Below are 26,106 nucleotides of genomic sequence, written 5' to 3'. Positions count from 1 at the left end.
GTTTATTTTGGGGTGTTTTTCAGCCTTTTGTTTTTGTGGGATTTTTTTTTCTTTAGTTAAATCTAGCTACATTTCTAAACAAAACATCAGTTCTAATGAAAACTCAAATGTTTCACTTAGAAAATGTCAAAACAAAATGTTTAGACTTTTTTTCTAGACAAAGCTATTCGCTGTGCTTGACCTGAGTTTATGAAGTGTTTCAGTCTATCTGAAATTGCTTTTTTGGGGTGGGGAAGGGGGAAGTGAATAAAATTTAATCAAAGACATTTTGCCTAGCTCTATCTAAGGCCCTTTTTTCTCTTCTGAGGCTGCCTCAATCTGTGGTCTGAGGCTCTTTATTCTGCTTGCGGGTTGCTGTGTTTCACAAGCTCCCTATCTGCCATCCACCATCTCCCGTTATGAGTTCATTTGAAAGCTGAAAATCATCAAGGCCCTGATCCTCCAAGATGTTCCCCCCAGGGGCTTCTGTGCCCATGCAGAGCCCAAGAAAGGCCAGCTGGGCTCAGGAGTCCAGCTATACGGAGTAGCTTGCAGGATCAGAGCATAACCAGCATTTTCATCACAGCTGTCACTGGAGTTGTGGGTTTGTATGGAGCAATGCACACTCTGTAATGTATTGACTCTCACAACATCCCTATGAGGTAAGTAAGTGCTATTATCCACACAGATGGGGAACTGAAGCAGAGAGAGACTACATGACTTGTCCACGTGGAAAAGCAGGGACACTCCAGGGTCCCCTGCTAGCATCCTAATTACTGAATCATCCATCCTATCCAGGACTGTGTACATTTGGGATGGCATGCTAGCAAACAACAGAACCAATTTCACTGAGAAACCATCAAGATTAAAAGCAGGGTTGGATGGGGAATTGAAGAGAGAGCAGGAGCTCCCAGAATCAGGGCTAGTGCTTTGCTCACATTCACAATAGAAAATGGATTCTGTGATTCTTCCGTTTGGTGGTGGGAGGATAAATTGCAAGTGCAGCCACTGGAGCTGGGGGATACTGCCTCCGGCCATATGACAGGGATATAACCTTTGGTATGCCTGACTTTATGTCATGTGACTCGGGCTAGGAACTAAAACACTCCTGAGTATTACACTCTTACTGTGTGAGCACATGCTTTACTCAGCTTGTTGATGATGAACTTCAGGCCCAGTGCTGCTTCTGCTGCTCCCAATATCTGGGAGGAGAGATAGCAGCTGCTTTCTCTCACCCATCGTCCAGTACTGCTGCTGCTGAGGGGTGGGGGGCTGAGCTGGCAGGCCTTGAGACAACAGCTTCAATTACTTGAGCTATTTGTTAAAATATCTGCTTGATCCTTTACGGCTTGATTTCTGAGAAAGGCAGAGCATGCCTAACTCCCAATGAAGTCACTGTGAGCTCCATGGGGCAGGGACCGGCTTAGTGTTTCGTGTCTGAACAGCACCTAGCACAACGGGATCCTGGGCTCTGACTGGGGCTCATAGGAGCTACTGCAATACAAATAATAAATGTAATAACAATACTAATATTAATACTAAAGTCAATATGAACTGTGGGTGCTCAGGACGTCTAAAAAATCAGAGCCTCCCAAATTGTGTCTATTGTACAATAGCGTATAGTTTAATTAAAATACTGGACCCTGTGATTTGTGACTTTTTTTGCTGTCCATTTGAGAATTTTGCCTCTTCTGCTGTGACCAGCCCATGACTTTTCGTACAAATCCTATGCACATCAACTAGTCCTACTTATAAATAAGAAGAATGATAGCAGTAAGCTAAAAAAAGCACCAAGGAAAACTTCATACTGATTTTTTTATATTTATAATTATCTAAGCTTTTATGCAATATATTCGATAAAACATCTGTAATTCATACCTTACCCCCCCAGTAGGATTCTGGAATGGGAATGTGGTCTGTGTGTGCCCATCGGAGGCTGGCTCTGTTGTAAGCTTCAGATGTCAAGTCAGGGAAGTTTCTGTTAAGATCAAGGTTCTGAGCAGTTTGACGTCCATTAATCCATCCATTGTAACCAGCTCCCTAATTTGCAGTAAAGAAAGAAGCCAATTAAATAGATCCAATCCTTCCTGTCTCATAATGTTTGGGGTTTTTTAAATGTTCTTTGCTAATGACCAAATGGAAGTTTTAAATGCCAACAAGACAGCAGAGATTTGTTAAAAGTGTCCAGATAGTGGAAATAATATATTTATTTATAGAACACCTTTTATCCCAAGGGATTTCAAAAGCACTTGTGAGACCATCGATGTGACTCTAAAGTGGAACACAGCAGCTGTTAAACAGGGTTTAAATCAGGGTTCAGCAAGCATAATAAATATTAACATTTAATTACATCTGATCTTTTATCTGAGGAAGAAAATATATTAAACTACAAGTTTGTATAAAATAAAAGGATCAACTTCAGTAATCAAAATTGGGTCAGTGGACATTTTGCTCAAATAGGGCAGGCTACTGAATGTACAAAAAAGGATTTTCGCCTGTATCAAACCTCCAGTGTGCAAGATGGAAGAATTGAAAATCTGGTCCCAATTACCTGTTCGTTCTGTTAATCTGTGCAGTATAGAGCAGCATCAAATCAGATGGGCTTAAATCTGTTAGTCAAAACCCAAATTGCCCCAGATTTTCCCTTCTCTTTTGCAGGGAATTTTATAACATATCACACTTGATTGAAAAAATTATTTTACCTCTTCTGCAGCAAGTTCATACCCATCTGGGTTCAGTGAAGGCAGAAGGTGAATTCTAGTGTTGTTTATCAAAGTCTGGATCCTGGGGTTCCCAAGGAGATATTCAGAGCACAAGTATTGTGCAAGGTATATTAACAGTTCTTTCCCAACAACTTCATTTCCATGCATGTTGCCAATGTACTTAAATTCTGGCTTCACTGTGAAAAGATGTAGCAATGAGATGATTTGTTATAATTCTGAGCCTTCCCAAAGCAGTGCAACACAGATAGCTGACACATGAGTCAGTGAGTTTTATTTACAAGTAATTTAACATGCATATTCCTGTAAGCTTCATGTCAATTCCAGAGCCATTTTCAAGTCAGTTAACAAATTAAACATATTTTCTTTATACAATAAAATGAACTATTTGTTTAGAATTCACAAAATGTTAGGAAACAATCACGGCAGTTAGTTTTAGCTGTTCTCGTCATTAACTGTAAATCAGAGTATTTTCAGAGGACTGCGAACAAAAACATCTAGGAAAAGAATAATCGTCTAAAACATCAGCTAGACTACACTGAGATGAGATCTAGCAGGCCTTCTCTACCCTCTACTTGGGGCATCAGTGCCCTGACACTTTCTGCCCAAGGAAAATCCACCTAGATTAGGTGACCAACACGACATTCCAGCAGAGGCCTAGAAGGGCCAGGAGGAGATATTGACCAATCAAGAATCAGCAGGCCAGTTAAGAGGTAATTTGCCTCAAGGGCAAAGCTGTGTGAGACTGGAACACAGGAGAAGCACCTCATGGCTATCCCAGAGTCCAGGCCAGGGCCTTTCTGTAAGCCCTGCAAGTAAGCGCTGGCATTCTGAAGGGTTTTTTTCTTCTTTGTTTGAGCTGCTATTTTTCTTTGGAGATTGATGCTCAGTTTACAACACAAGTTACCCTACCCCAAGCAGGTGACCAAACTTTGCAGACTAAGATGGGGAGTGGCTGTAATACCATGTGTGGCCCTGAAGGGAGCGCCACTGAGTCACCCTGCCTGCCACATGCACACATCACCATAGCTTTTGAAAACAACAGCACAGCAAGGAAACAGTATTATGGCCCTGATTTTCTGTTATACCATCCCTGCGATTGGAGCAGAAACTAGGTTAGGGGGCAAATGTGGCTTTAAATTGTATTCTGGGCCAGTCAGGGGCCTTTTGGGCCACTGGTGTAAGTTAGGGCAGCCTCAGGACTCCCCTATGTTACACTCTGCATCCCAAGGTTCCCTATGGGTCATGGAAACTAGAGAATAGCCATAGTGCAGTACATTCCAGCCACGCCCTTTCCCTGTTCCCAGTCTGCATTCTCATCCTTCTCTCTAACCCTAACAAACCCTGTATGCCTGGGGCAGGTAGGAGGGCTGGAGTAACCCTCCTGCTCTGGGGGTTATTTTCACCCTCTTTAAAGGCCTGTTTTGCTGGTCAGAGTAGTGTAATTGCTTGTTAAAGTACCAATTTTTTTTTAATGATAAAACACGTTGAATTATAGTTTTATTTTAAAACATGATTATTTACTGGTTTATAGGCTACCTAACCGCTCCACTGGCCAATGGAACATTACATTATTAAGGACAGTGCTACCACTTTTCCTGTAACTGGAGGTTAAGGATGGCCTAGTGGTTAGGGGTCTAACAGGGGACTTGAAAGACTCAGAGCCCTGCTCTGCCTGTGTGACCTTGGGTAAGTCACTTACAGTAGATTTTTCAAAAGTGTCTAAGTGTACATCTACACTGGAAAAAAAGCACACAGTAGCAAGATGCAGAGTCCAGGTCAACTGACTCAGGCTTGTGGAGCTTCAGCTACAGAGCTAAAAACAGCATTGTAGACGTTCCCACTTAGACTGGAGCCAGTCAACTGAGTCAGTTGACCCGCACTTTGAGTCTTGCTGCTGTATTTTTGATGTTCTGTTTTGTTTCCAGTGTAGACATAATCAATGGGGTTTATGCTGCTGAGCAGAGCTGTGCAGTTAATGGATTTTTCTGTTTACTGGCAGTTTGGAAAAGCTGGGGGGGAATTGTTCAGATCAAAATGAAAATAATTGAACTTTTTTGCACATTGAAAAGTTGAAAATATTTGTGCTTTGGATGGCATAAATTGCTTTTGTTTTTTAAAAATGGAAACAGTCTATTTCAACTACTTAACATGTAAAATTAAAGGAATGTTTTAAATGAAAATTGTTCCAAACCTAAAAATCAAAATGTTTCCCTTGGATAGCATCAAAATAAAATGTTTCAAATTTTTGGATTGTTGGTGGGTTCCTCCACCAACCCCAAAAACCAAAATATTCGGTGAAACCAACGTGAATTTGTGAAATATTTTGGTGTCACTGCATGTGCTTTTTTTTTTTTTTTCCAGGAAAAAATTCAGCCAAAACATTTTGCCCAGCCCTACTCCTGTGTGCCTAAATCACTTTTGAAAGAGGGACACAGGCATTGTTAAAAATTGTATCCTGAGCCTGTCTGTGAGGTGGTCAGATTCTACAGCAATGGGGGACACAAGTACCTGACAGTAAATTTACTGCTATACTGAAATCAAATGTTTTTCCCTGAAACACTGTTCAAAGTATTTATTTTGACTACTATGCTACCATTTTGGATGATTATATCTGTCTCTATCTGAGGTCACTCACTGGTTCTCAAAATGTTGTGATGTGGACTAATGAAAGATTAAGAACAGTGACTCGTACGATTGTAGGTAGCAATTAGGATGCTGCAGTTATAATGACAGCTAAGACTAGAGGAAATAACGAAGGGGACAAGTCAATGATACAGAGTGATCTAGATTGCTTGGTAAGCTGGGTGCAAGCAAACAATATGGTTTCCATATGGCCAAGTAGAAAGTCATACATCTAGGAAAAAAGGGCTAGATCCACATAGGGATTTAGGGGCATAGCTGCTACTTTAGGCACCACTGAAATCCTCAAAATACTTGAAGTCTTTAGGCATCTATGTTTCTATCAGTAAAGTCCCTGAGGCCCCTACATCTCTGCCTGTAGGCATGCACAAAACTGCATAGGTCCTGGTGCTGCAGGCTTCACAGACTAGGTGCTCCCCAGCCTATCTCACTTGTTGAGTCTGATGCGGGAGGCATGATCAGAGCATGCCTAGCCTGTGGAGGATGAGGTGCTGGTGGTAACTTATATTCAGTAGCCCAATGGTTAGAGTACTCCCCTGGGCTGTGGAAGAGCTAGGTTTGAATCTCTCCTTTAGCAGCTTCCAGCTCACTTAGCCTGCTTCTGTGAATCCCATTCTAAGTGCCTAGCTCTCCCCATGTACTGTGTAGGAAGCCTGGGTACCTAACTTGTGGCTGTGAATTCCACCAGGTGGCAGGGTGCCTAAATATTAAGTATGGCAATGCCTGAGTCCCTTTGTGGATCTAGTCCAAAGAACACAGGCTATTCTTACAGGGTGGGGGACTCTATGCTGGGAAGCAGTGACTCTGAAAAAGACTAGGAGGTCCTGGTGGATAATCAGCCAAACATGAGCTCCCAGTACAACCCTGTGGCTTAAATGGCTAATGCTATCCTATATAAACAGGTAAATATTGATAGGAGGAGGGAGGCTATATTACATCTATATTTGGCACTGGTGCAACCGCTATGGGAATGCTGTGTCCGGTTCTGGTGCCCACAATTTAAGATGAATGCTGAAAAATTGGAGGAGGTTCAAAATAGAGCCACAAGAATTATTAAAGGAAAACATGCTTTATAGTGATAGACTCAAGGAACTCTGTCAAATTGGCTTATCTAAGGAAAAGTAAAGGGGTGATCACAGTTCATAAGTACCAACATGGGAAACATAAATTTAATAACAGAGGGCTCTTCAGTCTATCAGAGTAAGGTATAACAAGATTCAATGGCTGGAAGTTGAAACTAGACAAATTCACACTAGAAATAGGGTACAAATATTGGGGGGGGGGGCGGTAATTAACCATTGGATCAATTTACCAAGAGTTGTGGTGGATTCTCCATCACTGGAAATTTTAAAATCAGGATTGAATGTTTTTCGAAAAGATATGCTCTCGTTCAACAACAGCTATTGGACTTGAAGTAGAAATTAATCCAGGGAGGTCTTATGCAGACTAGATGATCATAATGGTCCTTTCTGGCCTTAAAATCTAAGAATCTATATAGTATATGATAGAAGTGCACCATATCTCACCCTAACAGGCTAACGTGAGAGTTATGTCTACACTGCAGCTGGGAGCATTATTACTTACTCAGTTCATGGTGTCCAGGATTGGTTGAAAACTCAATCACAAAAAGGTCTCTCCCTTCAAAGCTACGACCAATGCTGTAAGTTCTTGCAATGTGGGAGCATCTGGAAGCAGTCTTCTTCAAAATGCTCACCATTTTGGAATACGAATGATGGGTGAACTGAATTAGAGTTGTAGGTACCTCTGCAAGTAAATCTTCCTCAGCAAATTCTGGCTCCCCTGAAGAGAAAAATTGTAAGTGCAACTAAGTGAGCTCCAAAAGTTTGTGCCTAGAGTGGAATTATCACGTTACAATGAATGAACGCCTGCCCCTCTGTTCATAAAACACCCATTTCCAATAGTAGAAGTATAGAAATTAGAAATGAGCCTGAATCAAAATGTTAGATCTGAACAAGAATCTCCTTTATTTGCTCCTCTGTGTGAGACATGCTAGCCCAAGTCTCCAAAACCAACTACTGCACTTGCACAATTTTATGATTTTAAGATGTGCAGCCATGTTTGCTATGGGCTTCACTAACTAAAATCTGGCCTTTGGTATACTGATAAACTTCAGCCTTCCGTGTAGAGACTGGTCCTTTAAATCTATTGGATCAAATTCATCCTTGGTGTAACTCAACTGACTTCACTCACCTGCACTATATAACTGTAAATAAAAAAATATAACTTTCACAAATGCAGTTTACCTTCCCTGAGTTAGTTAGTATTGTGCATTTCCTGTTGTTCTAAACTTTCAGTTGAGACTTTAAGATATAATACAAAATCTTTAGGTATATTATAGCGATCATGGATAGTTTATTATGATGTGCCTGTATAGCTTCAATTCTTACCTCGTAACTTTGCCAGTGGATCAAAACATCCTTCTTCTTCACCAGCAAAGAAGCGATCACAGTCTAAGAAGTAGGGCCAAGCCATGTCTATTGTGTCAAATGCAGGAAGGCAATTTTTTCTGAGGTTTTCACAGATGTGCCTGCAGGGCTTTATAATTTTGTCTTTTTCACACTGTGGGGCCAGTATCGAGCAGCTCAGCAGTCTCAGATCAGGATTACATTCTCCCTGAAGCAAGTTGTGTAGCACACTCATGAGAATATATTCAGAGCTGAATTCAACCACTTCTCTGGACTTCTGATCCAGCAAATTAGGATACATTGTTTTGGTGTAGGGAACATCAGCACAAGAGCCTAAGGTGATGTCCATGCATTTTGCTATGAGAAATGATAAGATGAACATGTGAAAAATACCTTACTCAGTAATCACACTGAATTCAATACAGCTGCTCAAGTGATATGTAACAAATAATAGGTTCAATTAATTTAATCTCTTTTGCTGTTCACAGATTGTCTGGCACAATATTCTCAGATGTACTTATTGTTTGAAACTATCTTCTGATGATTCTTAGTCTGTAGTATTTTTCTGAGCAGTTCATTGCAAGTGGCCAGTATTCAAAATTTCAGTTAGATTTTCAATTTTTGTTGGACACATGGTAATATTTCTGTCCTCAGATTGGATGAGCCTAACTCTTCAAATCAGATTTCTGGTGTATTTACAAATTCAAATAGTTCAATGGACATATTCTGTCCACCACAGTGGGCGCTTTGCGAGTCTGGATGCCTGTCATGTGGAATTCCCATGTGGCCAGAATAGGCAGCATAGCAAGGGAAAACATTAAGATGGGCAACTGGTGGAAGTTAGAGCAACCCCAAGATGGCTGTATATCACTCCAGAGACAAGAGCTTGTGCATGCCAGCCCCAGCCTGGTGGAGCTAAAAAGGTGGCTGACATCTGCCTTCTTCCACCATACATTCCCACTGGAGGATCTGGGCTAAAGCAGATTCCTTTAAAAAATTCTAGCAAATAGAAATGTTTTTGCAGCTTTTAACCAGTTCAAGAAACAAAAGGATGAACTGGGATTTATCACTTTTGGTAGTTATTGGATAGTACAACACTGGGCACCTTGGATGTCCAAGTCTGGATCTTGCACCAGCTCCCAGGCTGGTTAAGAGATGATATCAGTGTAGTGGCAGCAAAATCTTGCCCTGGGAGAGAGAGAACATCTCCCATTGCTCTCTAGTAGCTCACTAGGGCCAATGCATGGAGCAGTATTGACAGGGTTCAGGGACAGCTGCATGCAGCGGGAAGAAAGAATAACAAGGAAATACTCATGGTGCTGAAAGCCCCGGGGGAGAGGGGCAGGGAGAGAGGGAGAGAAAAGCCACACCATACCTTTTTCTTCTGTTTGGCATTGTCCTGCAAATAAAGAGAAGATACACAGGGATTAGCATCAATGAATAGGAGAAAATGGCTGCTGCAGTATCCCTAGTACCTTGTCGCTTCTCAAATGTTCGAACTCAAAGTTAAACAAAGTGAAGAGACTTTTTACAGAAGCAAACAAAGATAAGTGGCAATCAGTTAGTGGGGCTTGAGTACCAAAGGGAAATGCAATGTAATATTACTATGGCTTGGGGGAAAGGAAGGGAAAAGTTCCGTGTGATGTCAAAACCTCAGATTTCCTGTATCCCACTGACATCACTGAAGTTCCTGCCAGGAAGAATATGGTCATTATTGTCAGAAGTATCCATCTAATCTAGTCTAATCTCAGCATTCATATCACGCTCATCACTGTAGTAACTGCACTCCTAACAAGTTTATTAACACCCTTATATACAGGCCCGCACATGATTAATGTCCCTTTCTCTCTAAAGCAGTTAGAGGATTTAAAAACCTTCTAACCTTTTCTAACTTTGGCAACTGAGGCAAAATGATGCTACTAAAATAAGAATCAAACTGTTTTTATTCCCCATTGGAAGTACTGTAGCAGTTATGTGCAAGTCTCAGAAACATCAAAGGGTATGTTTTCACGGGCGTATACTGGGGAATCTAGCCATATGGCTATTTGAAACTACTGTCAGTGGGAGGCCGGCAGCTAGCTCTTTGTGTTTGCTCTTATCAAACCAAATGTATTATGTCTACTAAAAAAAGTCTGAATTACTACTCCCAGCATACTTAATAGTTATTATTATCTGAATTCACTCTGTTAATCACTGTCTGGAAACCAACTAATTTATCACTCTCTGGAAACCAAAGCAAAATCATTAATATGAAAACAAAATTAGCTCTGGCATTGGATCTTGACGGTAGGGTAATATGGAAAATGAGTCTGGTTATGTATCCTGAATGATCATCAATTAATATTACTCTGTAAAACATTTCTTGGGCTCTGTGCTATCATAAATATTTTATTTTTGACACCAGTAATTAGTGGTAACCAATAATCTTGTGGTAACTTTTTGAATATATACTATTCATATAGGCTTTTTTTTCCTGGCTTGGTTCATAACGGTAATAACAATAAACATTACTTACTGCATCTATATAGTGCCTTCCATCAGGGGATTAAAGTGTGCTTTCATTAACTCAGCCCCACAATCTCCCTGTGTGGTAGTTATTATTAACTCTAGTTATACAGATGAAGAAGTTAAAAGAAAAGAGAGACCCATTTCCTAGTTTTTTTGTTTTTGTTTTAACAGCCTCAGATCTGCCTCTTGCATCCACAGTTTTATCCTCGACATAACAGTGGGTTCATTTTGTAGCATGTAGAATGGAAAGGAGCAATCAGGTGGTCAGATATTTCCGACTACAGAATGCATCAGCAATTATTTCTGCCTACATACTCAGAGGACACTCTTCAAAATCAAGCCTTAAGAGGCTGTCTGCACTCACAGCATGACCCATTTCTCACAGAAATTATTAGCAACAGGTCCCTTTGTTTCATGGGTTACCTGCTAGGGTGGATGAGACAAATACTATTTCCAGAAAATGATTGTTCCCTGTCCACTTTAGCAGATCAATCGGGTTCAGCACCAGTGCAGAGGGACCTGCTACTGACAGCCATTTGTGAGTGTAGATGGGGTTTCTGTGACTTGCCCAAGTTCATGGTCTTCACTGGTTTTGGACCATAACCACAAATCCCCTGTGATGGGGAGTACCTGGCCCTTTGTGGTACCCTACTAAAGGCCCTGCAGACCTACTACACCCCACCCAGGAAGGAACAGCGAAGGTAGGTCATCCAGGCCTGCTTAAAAAGGCGTATGGAAGCAGCCCATCCCAGCACCCCGCAGGCTCCACTAAAAGGTGGTGCAGGGCCTTAGTAGGTCATTTCCTGACTGGGACAAGAAGGGTGAGGAAGGGTACTGTACTCTGGCCACAGGAGCTCATCTGGCTGCATTTACTGGAGCTGGGGGAGAAAGGACTCAAGAACTGTAACCCCCGGGTAATGACAGGAGGTAAAGGGATGAGGTGGGAAGAGGCCCAGGGAATGCAGTAGTAGCTAGTTGAAGGAAGCAGTACATGGCTGCTGTTTATAGGGTCCCTGAGTGGGGACCCAGAGATGTGGGCAGGCCAGGATTGTCCCACCGGCCACTGGGAAAGTGACCTAAACCTTGAAAAGGGAACAAGGCTTGTTTAGAAGTGAAAGGCTGGATTTAAAGAGCCCAGAGCCTGGGCTGAAGACCCTGGTGAGGACTGACAGTTTGTTGAACTCTTTGCTACCCTGGAATGAGTTATTCATTTTTGACTGTATGACTTGGCTGGAGGGCTGAGTCAGCAAAGTCCCACCTAGTGAGGTTGGCAAGCTACAGGGGTCCAGGAGTAGTAAAAAATATTAAAGCACCACACCCAACCGATAAGAAGAATTCATGAGAGGCGAGTGTCCCTTATCACACCCTCCTTGTGTTTTTCTTGCGAACATATCTTGATCAATTAATTAATGAATTAACCAATCAATTAAACTCGATCAATGAAACAGCTGGGCATGCACACTTTTCCAAATTCTATTCCGTTACTTACCAGGAAGGTTACACACATCAGTAAGTGCGATATATGGCATAAAACTAGTCTCAGTGAAAACTCAATATTCTGCCCACTCAGCTGCAGTAAAAGGTATTCTAGCAGCAGCTGGGGACAAGTGAAGAAACCCCACGAGAAAAACACAGCAAGCAGAAACTGCCATAATATTGCTGATTCCTGCCTCCCTGGCCATCCAAGAAGCAGCAGACTTGCAAGATTTAGCAGATACCTAATCTCTGCCCTGCTGGTCAGAAGGAAAGTTGCCATGATGGCAATTGATGGAAAAGAGATGGAAACACTCACCAAGTCATATACTGTGACTGGATTCACACAAGGCCCAGATAATTTTGGGAGCAGTCATATATGTAATTATACATTTTATGAGAGGGGTAAACTAGTCTTGTGTTTCAAGGCACAAGCTGGTCATCTTCAGAAGTCAGGAGGGCTTTCCTCCCCCATTATATACAACACCGAATGTTTGCTAGATGCTTTATGGGTTGGTTTTTGACTTTTTTTCTTAGACTTATAGACTTAAGGTCAGAAGGGACCATTATGATCATGTAGTCTGAACTCCTGCACAATGCAGGCCACAGAACTTCACCCACCCACTCCTGTAATAGATCCCTAACCTAAGATTGAGTTACTGAAGTCCTCAAATAATGATTTAAAGACTTCAAGGCACAGAGAATCCACCAGTAAGTGACCCATGCCCCATGCTGCAGAGGAAGGCGAAAAACCTGCAGGGCCTATGTCAATCTGCCCTGGGGGAAAATTCCTTCCCGACTCCAAATATGGCGATCACTTAAACCCTGAGCATGTGGGCAAGACTCATCAGGCAGACACCCAGAAAGAATTCTCTGTAGTAACTCAGAACCCACCCCATCTAACATTCCATCACAGGCCATTGCACATATTTACTGCTAGTAGTCAAAGATCAGCCAATTGCCAAATTAGGCTGTCCCATCATATCATCCTTTCCATAAACTTATCAAGCTCAGTCTTGAAGCCAGATAGGTTTCTTGCCCCCATTGCTCTCCTGGGAAGGCTGTTCCAGAACTTCACTCTTTACCTGAAGCTTCACTTACTGACTAGAGTTGGTCAGAAAACAAACTTTCTGCCCCATGAACAATGTTGAAATTTTGGGAAGGAAAGCATCCCACATCAGGATGAAAAGCCAAAATTTTGAAATTTTTCACAGAACAAAATTCTCTTTTTTTTCCCCTCAGGTCAATCAAAAACTTTTGCTTTGATAAATTTGAACTGTTTCATTTCAATTTCAACTCTTTTTAATTTTTAATATAAAATAAAGTACATTTTCAAAAATTTTTGCTCTGAAAATATTGAGAGAGAACATTATAAAGTTTTCAAAATGCTTTTTCCATTTTCTTCTAACAATTTCATCAGACAATACAATTTCTCAAAAAGAATCAGTTTTGTTCAAAAGTTTCCAACCAGTTCTAATATTGACCAGTGTTCTGGAAGATTCACAGACTTCTTGTTCCAGTAATATGATGTGCTACAATAAATTCTGTGGCCTATTCCCATGCAAAATGAGCTAATTAGGCAGATTAGATTAGGAAAGTTAGTTTTCATTCTGTCAGTTGGACAGTGTAGAGACGACAAATGTGTTGTGTCTCCATCATTTTCTGTCCTGTTCCAGAAAGAGCACATTATGGGATAGAATGCTTGTGAGAGACAAGTGTCTGTTGACATCATCCTGTCATTGTGTTTTAAATCTTCGAGGAGTCTTTTTCCATCCTGTTTTCAATGGGTCAAAGTTAAAGATGATTCTGACAGGGTAGTTGGTAGGCATTCAGAGCAAATGACCATACCGCCTTAGAGAGCGTTGGGTGACCATTTGAGAGAGCAAGACCTGATTAGTTCAAAAATGGATCTCTTGATTCTATTTGAGTTCAGACCATCTGATGAGTCATCTGAATGGTGTCCAAATTCTTTTCAGTCTTGACAGTGAGGGGCCTTTTTCATTCCCATCAGTCAGAATACTGACCACCAAAGCATTATATATCCTCAGCTTCATCTCTCTACTTCTCAGGGTGTTCGGTTTGCAAAAGACATTATTAATGAGGCACACCATTACAGACAACACTCTTACACTCTTCAAGTTTTTTCTCGGTGCTGCCCATGCTGTTAATAGTAGAGTGGACATAGGTGATATCACCATGAGACCTGCTCCTAGCTATCCCATCCTTTAAAGATTTTGAGCAGGAACTTCCATAGAGTGGATGCTACAGAGACATTGCTCCCTTTCATGTCAGTTTCCCCAGTTTTAGATCCTTCCACAAACAGAACTGGATGGATACAAAGACCCCTTTATCTTCCAGATCCAGCAGTCCCTGCATGTGTTGTTTTTATTGTTATCCCTGGCTGCTCCACAGAAGGCACAATGATGTTTGGGACAGTACATCTTCTATTAAAAAATATGGATAAACTCCACTTTTAACGAGCTGTTTGGAGCTGCCTGAATGCTTTCTATAATACACCCTTCTGCTTTCAATTTGCAAAGGCACACTTGAAAATCTAGAATGCAGCACATACACATTCTAGTGCCAAACTTGCATTTTTTCCCCTCTCAAATGATTCAGTGATGAAAGACTCAGGCTGTTAGGATTAACCCTCATCCAGCCAATGTGACTCTATAGATATTTCCAGTGTCGTGATTTAGTTCATAGTGGATTTTAATACAGTCAGCAGTGAAGTCAATAGGCATCTTGTATGAAGAAGGGTTGCAGGTTCAGTCCCAGAGCTGTTAATGAATCTAGACCTTCAAAGTATCTCAGCAAGACAATGCAAGGGTGTTGTGTTATGGTTTATAGAATGAGCCAGATTAGATCATTTGTGTTGTCATGATCAACGCATCCACCTCTTAGTTCACTGAGTTTCTTTGTGAGTATGAGTTAAAAATCCTGGGCTATTTTTGTTGGAAATACTCATTCCTTTCCTAGAAGGGTTTAGAGACAAAACAGCTGCTTTTCAGAATCTATGCAAAGCATTTCAAATTCCATGGATATTAGTTTTATTATTTTTTTGCCAGACTGCATGATTTAACCAACTCAGTTTTCACGATGAAAGTTTGCCTTGCAACATTATCTAGACAAAGGCTGCTATTAAGCAATAAAACACAACAGAACAAATACTGTTGCGTAATTATGCTTTGCAAAGGAGAGCACGGAACAGCAGCTGGAAACAAGCAGAAGCCTGCCTAGCTGCTCTATGTGGCCACTGAATAAAGCTACGAGTTGGTCATGGAGGTCACAGATTCCGTGATTTTACGTGACCTCCAAGATTTCAGTCCAGGGCAGCAGGGCTCCAGCTGTCAGTCCTGGGCGGCGGAGACTGGGCTTCTGTGATTTATTCTTTATTGCCTGTGTCCTGTTGGTGACTTTTACTATAAATACCCGTGACAATATCTTAGCCTTAGGGAGAACTGAGGAGACAGGGGCCACTTTCAGGGGCCAGAGCCACCAATGAGAAGGCAGGTGACAGATGACAAAGGGAGAGGAATTTCCAAGAGACAAGGAAATGAGGCAGCTGGGCAGTATGTCCAGGGAGAAAAGGACTAGGTGGCTGAGTAGTGTGTCCAGGGTAGAAGAGAACCAAATGGCAAGACAGCATGTGCGGGGGCAGAGGAGGAGAAAAGCACCAGGAAGCAGATAAATATTTCCTGGGAAATAGGGCGAGAGTGGAACAGAGTGGAAGGAGTGATGAAATGAAGAGCAAAAGCAGACCATATGATTAATTTCTTTCAAAGACGACAAAACATTTAATACATTCAAGACCACAAAAGTACATAAATATGTTCCTACTATTATTCTTCCATGTCAGAAATTGCTGTAGATGTCACAGGGAAGTGATGTGATTGCAGATAGGAAGAGATAGGCAAGATCATGAATGGCACGGGTGTGATCCATGATATAATGTCCTCTCAAGACTTGGTCCACTGTATGAAGGGGTTTGAGAATCTCTGCTATAGATTAATAACTAATCTCCCTTTGCTTTGAAAAATAGTTCATAGCAGTAAGAGTGAAGGAAGTAATGATCTCTCCTCTAAATCATACACATTTGGAAGTTTTCCTCATATTATCCTTTCATTTTGTTGCCATTAATTTTAGGACCCTCTAGAAGATCAAGGACCAAAGATATTGTGGGTTGAAGACATATAATCCACGATAAAATATAGCAGCATTCCCTGGCCATGGGCTCAAGGGGCCAGACTATATCTACCCCAATGCTGTCAAATGATATATCTACCAGGGAGAGAGGAACCAAGGGGGCCCTTTGGATAGGTTTCGGATTCACCAGCTGGAATTTAGGATAAAGTTGCCATAGTCCTTAACCTCTTGCTATATCTCAGGCCCCCCAAAAATGAGCCAATACCCATTCTGGTTTGGTTTGGTTTGTTTGTTTTTATGCCTAAGTAACCAGACCAAGATATTTGTGGGTCAGCCTGCGGAGCTGGGAACCACTAGTTGTGACTGGCATATCCCTGTCTGGGCTTTTTGCCCACCTGAACTGGGCCATCTCCCTCTAGTTCAAAGTGAGAGCACTGTGCATCCCATACCACATCCACCATGTTCCCCGGGTCCTGTTCACCCTGTCCAGATGCCCCTACAAAGGGCTATATACTCCATCAGTTCACTGTTCTTGCACAAAACCACTGGAGTGGGTGAGAGATTAATTTTCCACCATTGGGGACGCTGAAGATGATAAACCTTGTCTGGCTCCGTCAGGGGTGTACAAATTGCTCTGGGTTACTGTGCCCTTCTGTGCTTGTTTCACTGGTTCTGGATCAGGGTGTTTAGGGCCCCTGGCACCCTGAGTGGCCCTAGAGTGTGGTATCTGGGAGTCTGACCTCTGCAGGGTTACCTCCAGGGATTCAAACCACACTGGGTGGCAGAGGGTTTACGGGCCCACCTCCTCAGACCTTACGTGGCAGCTCTCTTCTGGACAAGGCGACATTCTTTATATGTTTTCTGCATGGGGGTAGTAGGTCAGGATCAGCAAAGAGGAAGCTTTTCTCAAGCAGTCATTTCAATCCCCTCCTATGGGCTGGGATCCAGGCAGGATTGGTTTGCCTCCTGTCGCAGGCCCAACCCAGCACCACTGGATATGACAATTATTTTGCCCCAGCCACCACCAACTTCACAGCCCTCCTGTTTATGGGCAGCTTAAGTTGGGGAGCGGGGTAGGATTGGAAATCCCCATAAATACAGCTTATCCGCATCATCCCCCCAACCCTCGGGAAATTGGGTCCTAATAGCTGCTCATGGATAAATGTCTTGCCAGATTGGAGTCAATCAACCCCATTGACTGTAATGAGGAAAACTACAGCACCAGGCTCCCTTAGGTGCGCTGAGGCGTGAAGGAGCAGGCTCTGACATAGTCACATCCCGTAATGAGGCAGGAGCTGTAGTCGTGGCCCTCCTTCCCATAGGTGAAGCAGATCTGGGCTCCTTCCTGCTGCTAGAGTTGTACCAGTGCCCCTCTGATCAGTGTTGGTTGTCAGCAAGGAGACAGCTTCTCCAGCTCTTGTCTGCCCCACTTCTCTCACGAGTCCCTTCAATTCTCACCCAACTGCACCCGTGGGGGACCACGGTCCCAAAGCAGGTGTAATCTCCAGTGGGGCTCTGCCCCAGCCCATGGAACAGTCTTGCCATGATCCTCCCAAATCCCTGCATTGTCTCTTCTTTTCTGAGACCAAACCTTTTCAGGGGGAAGTCAATGGACCCATTTCTCCTGGTTCAGGTCGGGCAGGTGACCCATGGTCTAGTTCAGTCTTCAAAAAGTCCTCAACCAAACACACTGCAGTCTCCAGTTTGGCTGCCCTGTGCCAGTAAATCCACCCCCAGGCTCCCAGTGGCACAATCTGTCAGAGCTGTTTGAGTACCACCAACTAGATGATTTCCCTGGGGAATTGGGCTTCTGGCCTTATCCACTAGCAGCAAAAGTCTCAGAGGCATTGTGCCACAGCCCTGGGGTGAAGTAATCCTCCACGGTAATCGTGACAGTAATCCTCCACAATGAGACTCCGATGGTTCAAAATAGTAGCCTTAAGGGCTCCATAATCCCTGACGCCAGTGTTAAGGCCCTATGTGCTGCCTGAGCCTCCTGTCAGACGGGGCCGACTGGAGGACCCACTACTCCCAGGGCCACTGGTGTGCCTGAGCCAGCCACTAAAATGTCTCTGACTACCCCTCCTGATCATCTTCCGGCTCCATTGTGGTCAGGGCCTCTTCCCCACTCAGGTCTGCAGAGACAATGCATCCACCTCTGCTCCCTGGACTCCAAGGGGTCCCTGGTTCACAAAACAGAGGAGGATCCGCTGCTGTTGGTCCATAAATTGCTGGAACTAGATTTGCTGCTGCTGCTCCGCAAGTCATTGGTGAAGGGATTCCTTTTCCATCTTGGCAGCTCTGGTGCTCAGTTTCAGGCCAGATCAGCTGCTCACATTCTCTACCACATGTGACCTGGTGACCTGTTTTCCCAGCCCAAATAAATAGTCAGATGGCTAGTCAGTCAGTCCTGGTCCTTTCTCCTCAAGGGCCCCTTTATGGGAACTTATAAATAGTCCAAAGACAGTCCAAGATAGTAGTGGCAAACAAGGCAACAGTCACATTCAGTGTTCAACAGCCCCCCAGCTCTACACATGTGGGGGCAGGGCTGCAGCTCACACCCAGCTGTTTTCCCCCTTGCTGCCTCTCAGCCAGCCCTTTACATCTCTTTGCCTCCTCTAACAAGTCAGGCTGCTGTCTGCTTCCCTTACGTTTTAGAATCTGGGCTAAGGAATGCTCTTGTACTGGGTCACAATGCATAATTCAAAAATGCCTGAACCAACTTCAGATAAACATTCAGGGGAAAACGTTGTCACTGGACTGAAATCATACTTGAAAAATTTCAGCAGAAAAGTTTCTGTTCAGAAATTAAGATTTCACCATAAAGCCAATTTCCTCATATAGTTAGTAGTTTCTATTTCTACTTGCCTTGTGAAATGTAAACCATAATATATTACCATTTATATTATTTAATCTATACCAGACATTGTATGGGATGTCCACTGTGACTGAGATAATATTGATGTAGAACTATTAGGCCAAATTCTCCTCTCAATTATAGTGGTATAAATCCAGCAGAACTCAAATGACTCAATGAAAAAACTCCAAATATGAACATATGTAACCAATTTGGCCCATTAATTTTTAAATATGTTTTATTGCATAACCTTAGTGTTGCATTAGCCTTTGTTTTGGCATGATTTCATGTGTGTGTAGATACAGACACCAAGGGAAAAGTAGTTTTAGAAATATTTAAGGCAGATAAATCACTATTCACATGTACTATACGCATGTTAATTCACACACAAAGATAGCGGCCTTTTCCAAAGCCTGTGGAAGGCAATGATTCTCTCGGGCTTTGGATTAGGCCCATACATAAATATATGTGTTGAAAACATTTTTATTGTGAATGTGAATGTTCTGGCACAGGCAACCAAGTTTTGCTTAACCATGCTGGACAAGGGTATCTGTTGGATGTATCTGGCATGTTGTTAATAGTAAGATACCTGAATATGGATTTTTGGGGGAGATTTTAATTGAAAGTCAGTGGGATCTGGATGCCTCAGTGTTCTTTGTGCCTTTGGAAATCTCCACCTTAGGTGCCTAACAACTTTAGGAATTTTAAGTCACAAATTGTGATAACAATACCTAACATAATTCTGCCCTTTAGCCACTAGGTGGCACCACAGACAGCAACAGAGAGAGCCGTTACATTTTCATCAACTGCACATACCCATTGGGAAAGATTTCTACCCGCCTAAATATTTTATATATCCTCAGCACTAGCAGCATTAGTTATTTGGAGGCGTGATGTGATTTGGCATAGGTAAACTGCAAAATGTGCACCCCTTGCAGCTCACCTGCTCTCATACAATAAACATTTAGGACAGGATTTGCAGAAGCGTTCAGCATTGTCCTTACTCTGTTCCCACTGAAGTAGCTGTTAAAACTCCCATTTACTTCATTGGGAGCAGAGTTAGGACAATGCTGAGAACTTTAGAACATCCCATTCTTAGCAAACATTATCTTCATTAATTTGCTCCCCAAGGTTCATTGCCTATAGTGTCTCAATAGTAGAGCTGGCCCAGTCTAAGAGGAAACCATCTGCTCTTAGTATTTCAAGCCATGCTTTGTTTTTATTTTTACTGACATTGATGATAAAGTGATGTATTCCAGTTACCACTGAAATATGCCATTTAGCTAGGGCGTCATTCATGACCCTCCAGGATAGAGCTGTGTACCGGGATGGAAGCCCATCCTCTCAACTCCCTGTCTAGTTCTTTGTCTGGATTACAATAATAATACTCTTATATAGGTCAGTATCATTATCCCCATTTTACAGATGGGGAAATGTAGGCACAGAGAGGCATAGTGACTTGACCAAAATCACACAAAATGCCAGGGGTAGAGCCAGGAATGGTACCCAGGTCTTGGGAATCCCAGGCTAATGTTCAAGCCACTAGACAACACTCCTTTGCCAGTAGAAGCTGCAACTGCCTCACACTCCCTCCACAGGGAAATGAAAACATCTTATTTTGGACCCGTTGTTCAGTTCCTTTTCTATCTCTAACACCCTTCTGCATTATCCTATTCAGGGCTGCTGCGGACTAGAGCCCAGATCTCCGCATGCAAGGGGTGCATAATCTGCCAGCCTGAGCATCAATTCCACAACTACCTTCCCCTTCTATTCAGAAAGGTGGCAGTTGTGTTGTACTGGAGGCATTTTGCAGTATCTGCCCTGCAAGTTAAATTTCCCCTTTATGTATTGTGCTTGCCCACACTGAGGTCAATGGGAAAGCTCCAAGTGACTTTAATTGGAGCAGAATCAGGTCCTACAAGGAAACTGTATACTGCACCCGATATAGTCTCTTCCTGTAATTAGCTATGAGTATTCTGTGATACTTTCCTTTGAGCAACATTATACAAAAATAAACCTCTTCAGTCTATGGTAGACCTCATTTTAAGGTTTGTGGGAGCTGCACTGTCAGACTGTATGTAGCATTGCCCATGAATTGTACTGTTTGCATTTCAGCCTCAAAATGGAACCTATGGGTTATATTTAAAAACTTAAATTATAGTTACACTTTTGTGGGTAACATTTAGGTTAATTTCAGGTTAACTTCCCTCCTCCCCTGCCAATTTCCATTTATAAAGCAAAATATAATATCTTTTATAAACAATTTTAAATTGGAACCTACTGGACCATCATCTTCCTCTCCCTTATCTTTGGACTTTTTTTGGTGTAACTCTTGGTTCCATTACAATTACTCTGTATTTATGCCCATGTAATGAAATCAGAATTAAGCTCACTTTAAAAAAAACAGAACAAAACAGTATATATATTAGAGGCTACTGAAACTTTTCAGCACTGGTCAGCTTTAAGTGTAACTTTAGTAACTGAAATAAAAGGTTTCACCTCATTTTAACGAAGTGCTTTTATATAAATCTAGCCTTCATTCCAGTGTGTGTAAATGTGTCTCTCTAATCAATCTATCCAAACTTTGTATAGTTTATAACATGCGAAAATCTACAGCTATCCAGCATGCTTAGCTCCTAATAAAATTCCTCACACTTTGGACTTAATAACTAACCAAAAAGTAAATGTGAGAAGATTTTCTTAAGCAAAAAAACAAACCAGGTTGAAAGTTCATGTTCCAACAATTTGCTGATCACTTTCTTAGAAAGAAAGACCAGAGAGAGGGAGAATCTACTTTGTTCCCCAAATCAGGAATTAGAAGGTCCTACATGGGGTGACCAGACGTTCCAATGTTAGAGGCTTTGTCTTATATATGTAACTATAACCCTCCGTCCCCCCCGCTCCAAAAAAAAAAAAGTTCCCCGATTTTTCACCCTTGCCAATCCTATAGTTTCTAACTTTGCACGTACTTCAACAAAGAGACATAACCAGACATGCTCTATAATATGCTGATGGGAAAACATTTTACATCCACAGACATCATATATTTGTTCCTCTATTACAAAGCCACACAGTTGTCTTTCTTCTCACTCATGCTTAGACCATAAACTCGTTACTAGCATTGGCGGTTTGTACGTTCTTCCAAAGAGCACAGCCGAGCTCCACATCTGGAGGGGGGGGGGGGGGATGTTACTCATTTCTCCCCCTCCCTCAGCCTGAAGTTTGGTCCTTTTCTGTTTACCACCAGAAGCAGAGCTGAGGGGAAGGAAAGAGCGGGGAAGGGGGGCATTTTTTTTAGTTTTTAGCCTTACCTAAGGTTTCCTGGCCAGGTTCACAGCGTGGGGCAGGCTCAGTGACCCTAACCAGGCCACCAAGAAACAGCAAGAGCTTCAGAAGCATGCTGGAGCTGCTTTGTGTGCAGTCAGAGCAGTGATGTGGCACAGGCTGCTGGAGGAGTTCCTCTGCTTTGAAAGCCTCCACACCACGCTCTCTCACTCCCTCTCCAAGCTGCAAAGGAAATTAGTGCAATGCAAGTGCATGCCCAACTTTTACAGGATATACGGTTGAGGAAGCATAGTACAATTGGCCTTAGTGTTTGGAAAGCAAAAGATTTTAAGACAGAAGGAGGGAGAAACCCCTCCCCCTTGTAATCTTGGTGTAGGCTGGCATTTGATTTTGTTAAAAGCTTCAGGGGGGCTCACCCAGGAATCCAGCTGCCTGCTCTTTCAGTCAGTAGTCCAGCATGATGCTTGCTCTTTGTATTGCAGAGATCCCAAGGGAAAAGAGAACTTCCTTAAAGTGTGTCTCAGATTAGAGCTCGCTGAAACTTACTGTAACTGCCTGGGAAGGCACGCATTAAAACAGAGAGGAAACACTTTCAACTCCTGTCCTGTAACTTTCTTCCTACAAATGATATTTCATTTGCTAGACTAATTACACATTTAAAATAGAATGCAGATTAAACAATGCAGAGCCTTGAAGTGGTTACCTATAAGAACGGCCATACTGGATCAGACCAATGGTCCATCTAGCCCAGTATCCTGTCTTCTGACAGTGGCTCATGCCAGACGCTTCAGAGGGAATGAACTGAACAGGGCAACTACCAAGCGAGCCATCTCCTGTAGCTTAGTCCTAGGTGCTGGAAATCAGTAGTTTAAGGACACCCAGAGCATACGGTTGTGTCTGTGGCTATCTTGCCTAATAGGCTTCGATGGACCTATCTGCCATAAATATATCAAATTATTTTTTTAACCCGTTTATACTTTTGGCCTTCACAACATCCATGGCAATGAGTTCCACATGTTGACTGTTATATGAAGAGGTGCTTCCTTATGTTCGTTTTAAAGCTGCTCCTCATTAATTTTATTTGGTGACCCCTAGCTCTTGTGTTATGTGAAGGAATAAAAACCACTGCCTTATTCACTTTCACCACACCATTTCTTCAATGCAGCTAGAATGCAAAGGTATAAAATAGTGACTAACTTCACTCTACGCACATCCCTCCTGTGTATTCAGTTTTACTTAAACAAGATAAAGCCCAGTTTGCATTTTTTTTTTAAAAAGTCGATGGATGTTTAATAGGAATATTTCATGTTTATTTTTCCCAGAAGCTCAACAAAATCCAGGAAAAAATATGTTTTAATTGTTGTGTAGCTCTGTAGTAATTTCCCTTTAAAATCATTTTGAGCGCAAATTTAATTTAAAATTCAGAAAATACCTTAGGTATTTTACCCTGACAGGAGTAAGGTAAGCTGGGAACTAGAAGAAGGTTTCTAACCATTAGTGGTGTGAAGTTCTGGCACAGCCTTCCTGTAGGAGGAGTGGCGGCAAACAACCTAAAATGGAGCTTGATATGTTTATGGACAGGATTATATGATGGGGTAGCCTATGATAGCAGGGGACTGAACTCAGTGACCTAGGAAGGCCCTTCCTGTCTATGTTCCTATCTTCCTATGTTAAAAAGTTTACATTAGAAAAATATGTAGAGCCATAGTCTCAGCTGGTGAAAAGCAGTGTTGTGTCATCCAAGTGGAATGGACCACCTCCAATTTACATCAGCCAATAGCTTCAATGGAAATTATAGAGCAATTACTGAATGAGATTTTGTTGGCTTAAATTAGGCTATATGGGCTAAAGGGTTAACGTAACCCAGTCACTATTCAACATTAAAGTGTTAAACAATGTCCAGGGTTTGGTATACAGAGACCTCAGCCTGTTTACTACCATGGCAAATACACCATTAAAATCCTTTTCACCTTTTATTACAGATACAGAAAGGAAAAGAAAACAGTTAAAACATTTGAAATGTAAAGTATTAAGTAAGGCTTTCATTTTAACAACACCCCTTGTTCCCTTTCCCTTTCGCTGGACAGAGTTTTAGCAGGAACAATCCCTTGACAGTCTCAGAGATGGTTTTGAAGAGGGTAATAACTGCCCTTTTGGGTAAAAGACAAGAAATTAGTTGAGATGGGCTGGAGCTGTTGCTGCTGCTTTTGTTAAAGTCTGATCCTGTTTTATCCCAGATGGTGTTTGGGATTTAGCTGGAGACAATAGGGGTGCCGATGTTTTCTGGGTTCCTCTCTCTGGCCCAGTCAGGTCTGGACATTCCTCAGGATTAGGACAAAAAAGCTCCAGAGCCCCAGGAGACAATGGGGGTAGCAGCCATAATAGTGAAGTGTTCTGGTAGCCTCTGTCTGTTCTTCCAGTTGTTCTCAAAGTCTCTCTTTAAGGACCCACAAAGGTAATGGTGGGTGGAATAGCCCAGCCCCTTGTTATTTAGCCTACTCTTTAGGTCTAATATTTTATTAAAGATAATGTTTAAAAAAATGGTCAGATACAGAGTTTAAATAGAAGAGTTCCTGGACATCCAGGCATAATGTACAGATTATCAGCGGGTACAGAGTTTGGTTGAGAGTCAGGGAGTACAATGAAAGCATAATCTGTGGTATGCTGGATGGGGGGTAATAGGTATGATGGTTAACAGTACAAGCAATCAGTAATTCGGGAATATCACTTATTGCAGGGGTTATATAGGATGTGGTTAATGGGGAGTAGGTATGTCCATAATAGTGGATTGTCCCTCATTGAGTCAGTTATGTGCTGAAGATAGCCCTTTAATCTATAAATTCTTTGCAGTGGCGCTCCGGTTTACTCATCCCAGTACTGTCTGTGTCTGGTGATGTGCTCGATGTAAATGTCTCTCAACCACCGAATGGTGTCAGACACCATGAGGCGCCACATCAGCTGGGCGTAGCGCCGACTGACACCAATTTTGGTTCATTAATTTCCAGTTCCATATCTTCTGTTTTTACCAAGCATGATTTTAACACAGTTCTTTAGTTATACCAGTGGGCATTTTGTTTAGACTAATTCACTTTTTCTGTCTCCTTTTTTCATACCTTTTCCCACTAACATTTATTATTATATGTTATTGTGACATTTTATGAACTTTCACATACTTTTTACAGTTGAACTTACAAGTAGGGCTAATTTGTCAGCCTAATTCTCAAACCAGTTCTATGGCTTTTGTTCTGCAGGGGATCAGACATGATGATCAGAATGGTCCCTTCTGTCCTTAGAATCTAATAATCTGTAATTTCTACAATAACTTCCCTGATACTGTAATAAAAGGAAGGCAAGCTAATCATCTGCTCAAAATTAAATGATACATTTATCTGCATATTTCTGAGCAAACCCTTGGACAATTGAGGCCAGTATAACATGGTGAGTTACAGTCAGCTATTTGATATGAATAGTTACAGTCAGTAATATGACTGAGTAGTTAATTATGGATAGTTAGTTGCAGTTAGAATATACACCCAAAATAATAATAATAATAATTAATAAAGAAACAAAAAACAAAGTGGGACTAATTATTCTGTGAGCACCCTGACCATGTCTTACTCCCTCACTTTTTGTCTTTCACCTTGTAAAGTCTCTGGGACAAGGACTGGAATTTCATAAATACCTTTACAGTGGGTAATGTGCAGTGCAGTGTCGGTGCCAGGAGGATATTAGGGAGACAAGGTGGGTGAAGTAATATCTGACCTCTCAGTACTCATCCTCAAAGGGAACCTGCACAACACTTTCAGAAGAGGAGCCTGGGAGCTTAAATTCATTACTCTGCTAGACACTAAAAATCAAGGACTGAATAGAGACACTGGCTTTATGGTTTATTACAACACTCAGTAACCCACTAACACCTCTTTTTGTCCTATGACTGCAGAGGTGTTAACAGGCTCCTCTACCTTGAATGGTCCCTTACAATATATACTAACTACTTATGCTAAACAATCTGTTTCACCTTGCATGTTGCTATGACGCTGTGCATACCTTTCCCAGACCTGAAGAACTG

The 26,106-nt window shown here is 42.1% G+C and overlaps 1 protein-coding gene across 1 annotated transcript in view; it reads right to left on the bottom strand.

Annotated features, from left to right (window-relative positions):
• The window catches only part of CPZ (carboxypeptidase Z), a 46,888-nt gene extending 24,737 nt beyond the window's left edge, over positions 1 to 22,151 (bottom strand). Inside the window, exons 1-6 of the mRNA XM_067558858.1 lie at positions 22,064 to 22,151; positions 9,144 to 9,167; positions 7,751 to 8,125; positions 6,927 to 7,142; positions 2,682 to 2,878; positions 1,858 to 2,019 (exon numbers count right to left, since the gene is read on the bottom strand). Of these exons, the coding sequence (XP_067414959.1) occupies positions 1,858 to 2,019; positions 2,682 to 2,878; positions 6,927 to 7,142; positions 7,751 to 8,125; positions 9,144 to 9,167; positions 22,064 to 22,151 (1,062 nt within the window). The remainder of the gene's footprint in view (positions 1 to 1,857; positions 2,020 to 2,681; positions 2,879 to 6,926; positions 7,143 to 7,750; positions 8,126 to 9,143; positions 9,168 to 22,063) is intronic.
• Between the last annotated feature and the right edge of the window lie 3,955 nt (positions 22,152 to 26,106).

Source organism: Emydura macquarii, unplaced genomic scaffold, assembly GCF_026122565.2.
Source record: "Emydura macquarii macquarii isolate MOO-44397 ecotype Brisbane River unplaced genomic scaffold, CSIRO-AGI_Emac_v2 contig_2199, whole genome shotgun sequence".
Classification (NCBI taxonomy): Eukaryota; Metazoa; Chordata; order Testudines; family Chelidae; genus Emydura; species Emydura macquarii.
The sequence above is the reverse complement of the archived record's forward strand: the minus strand, read 5'-3'. Positions and strand labels throughout refer to the sequence as shown.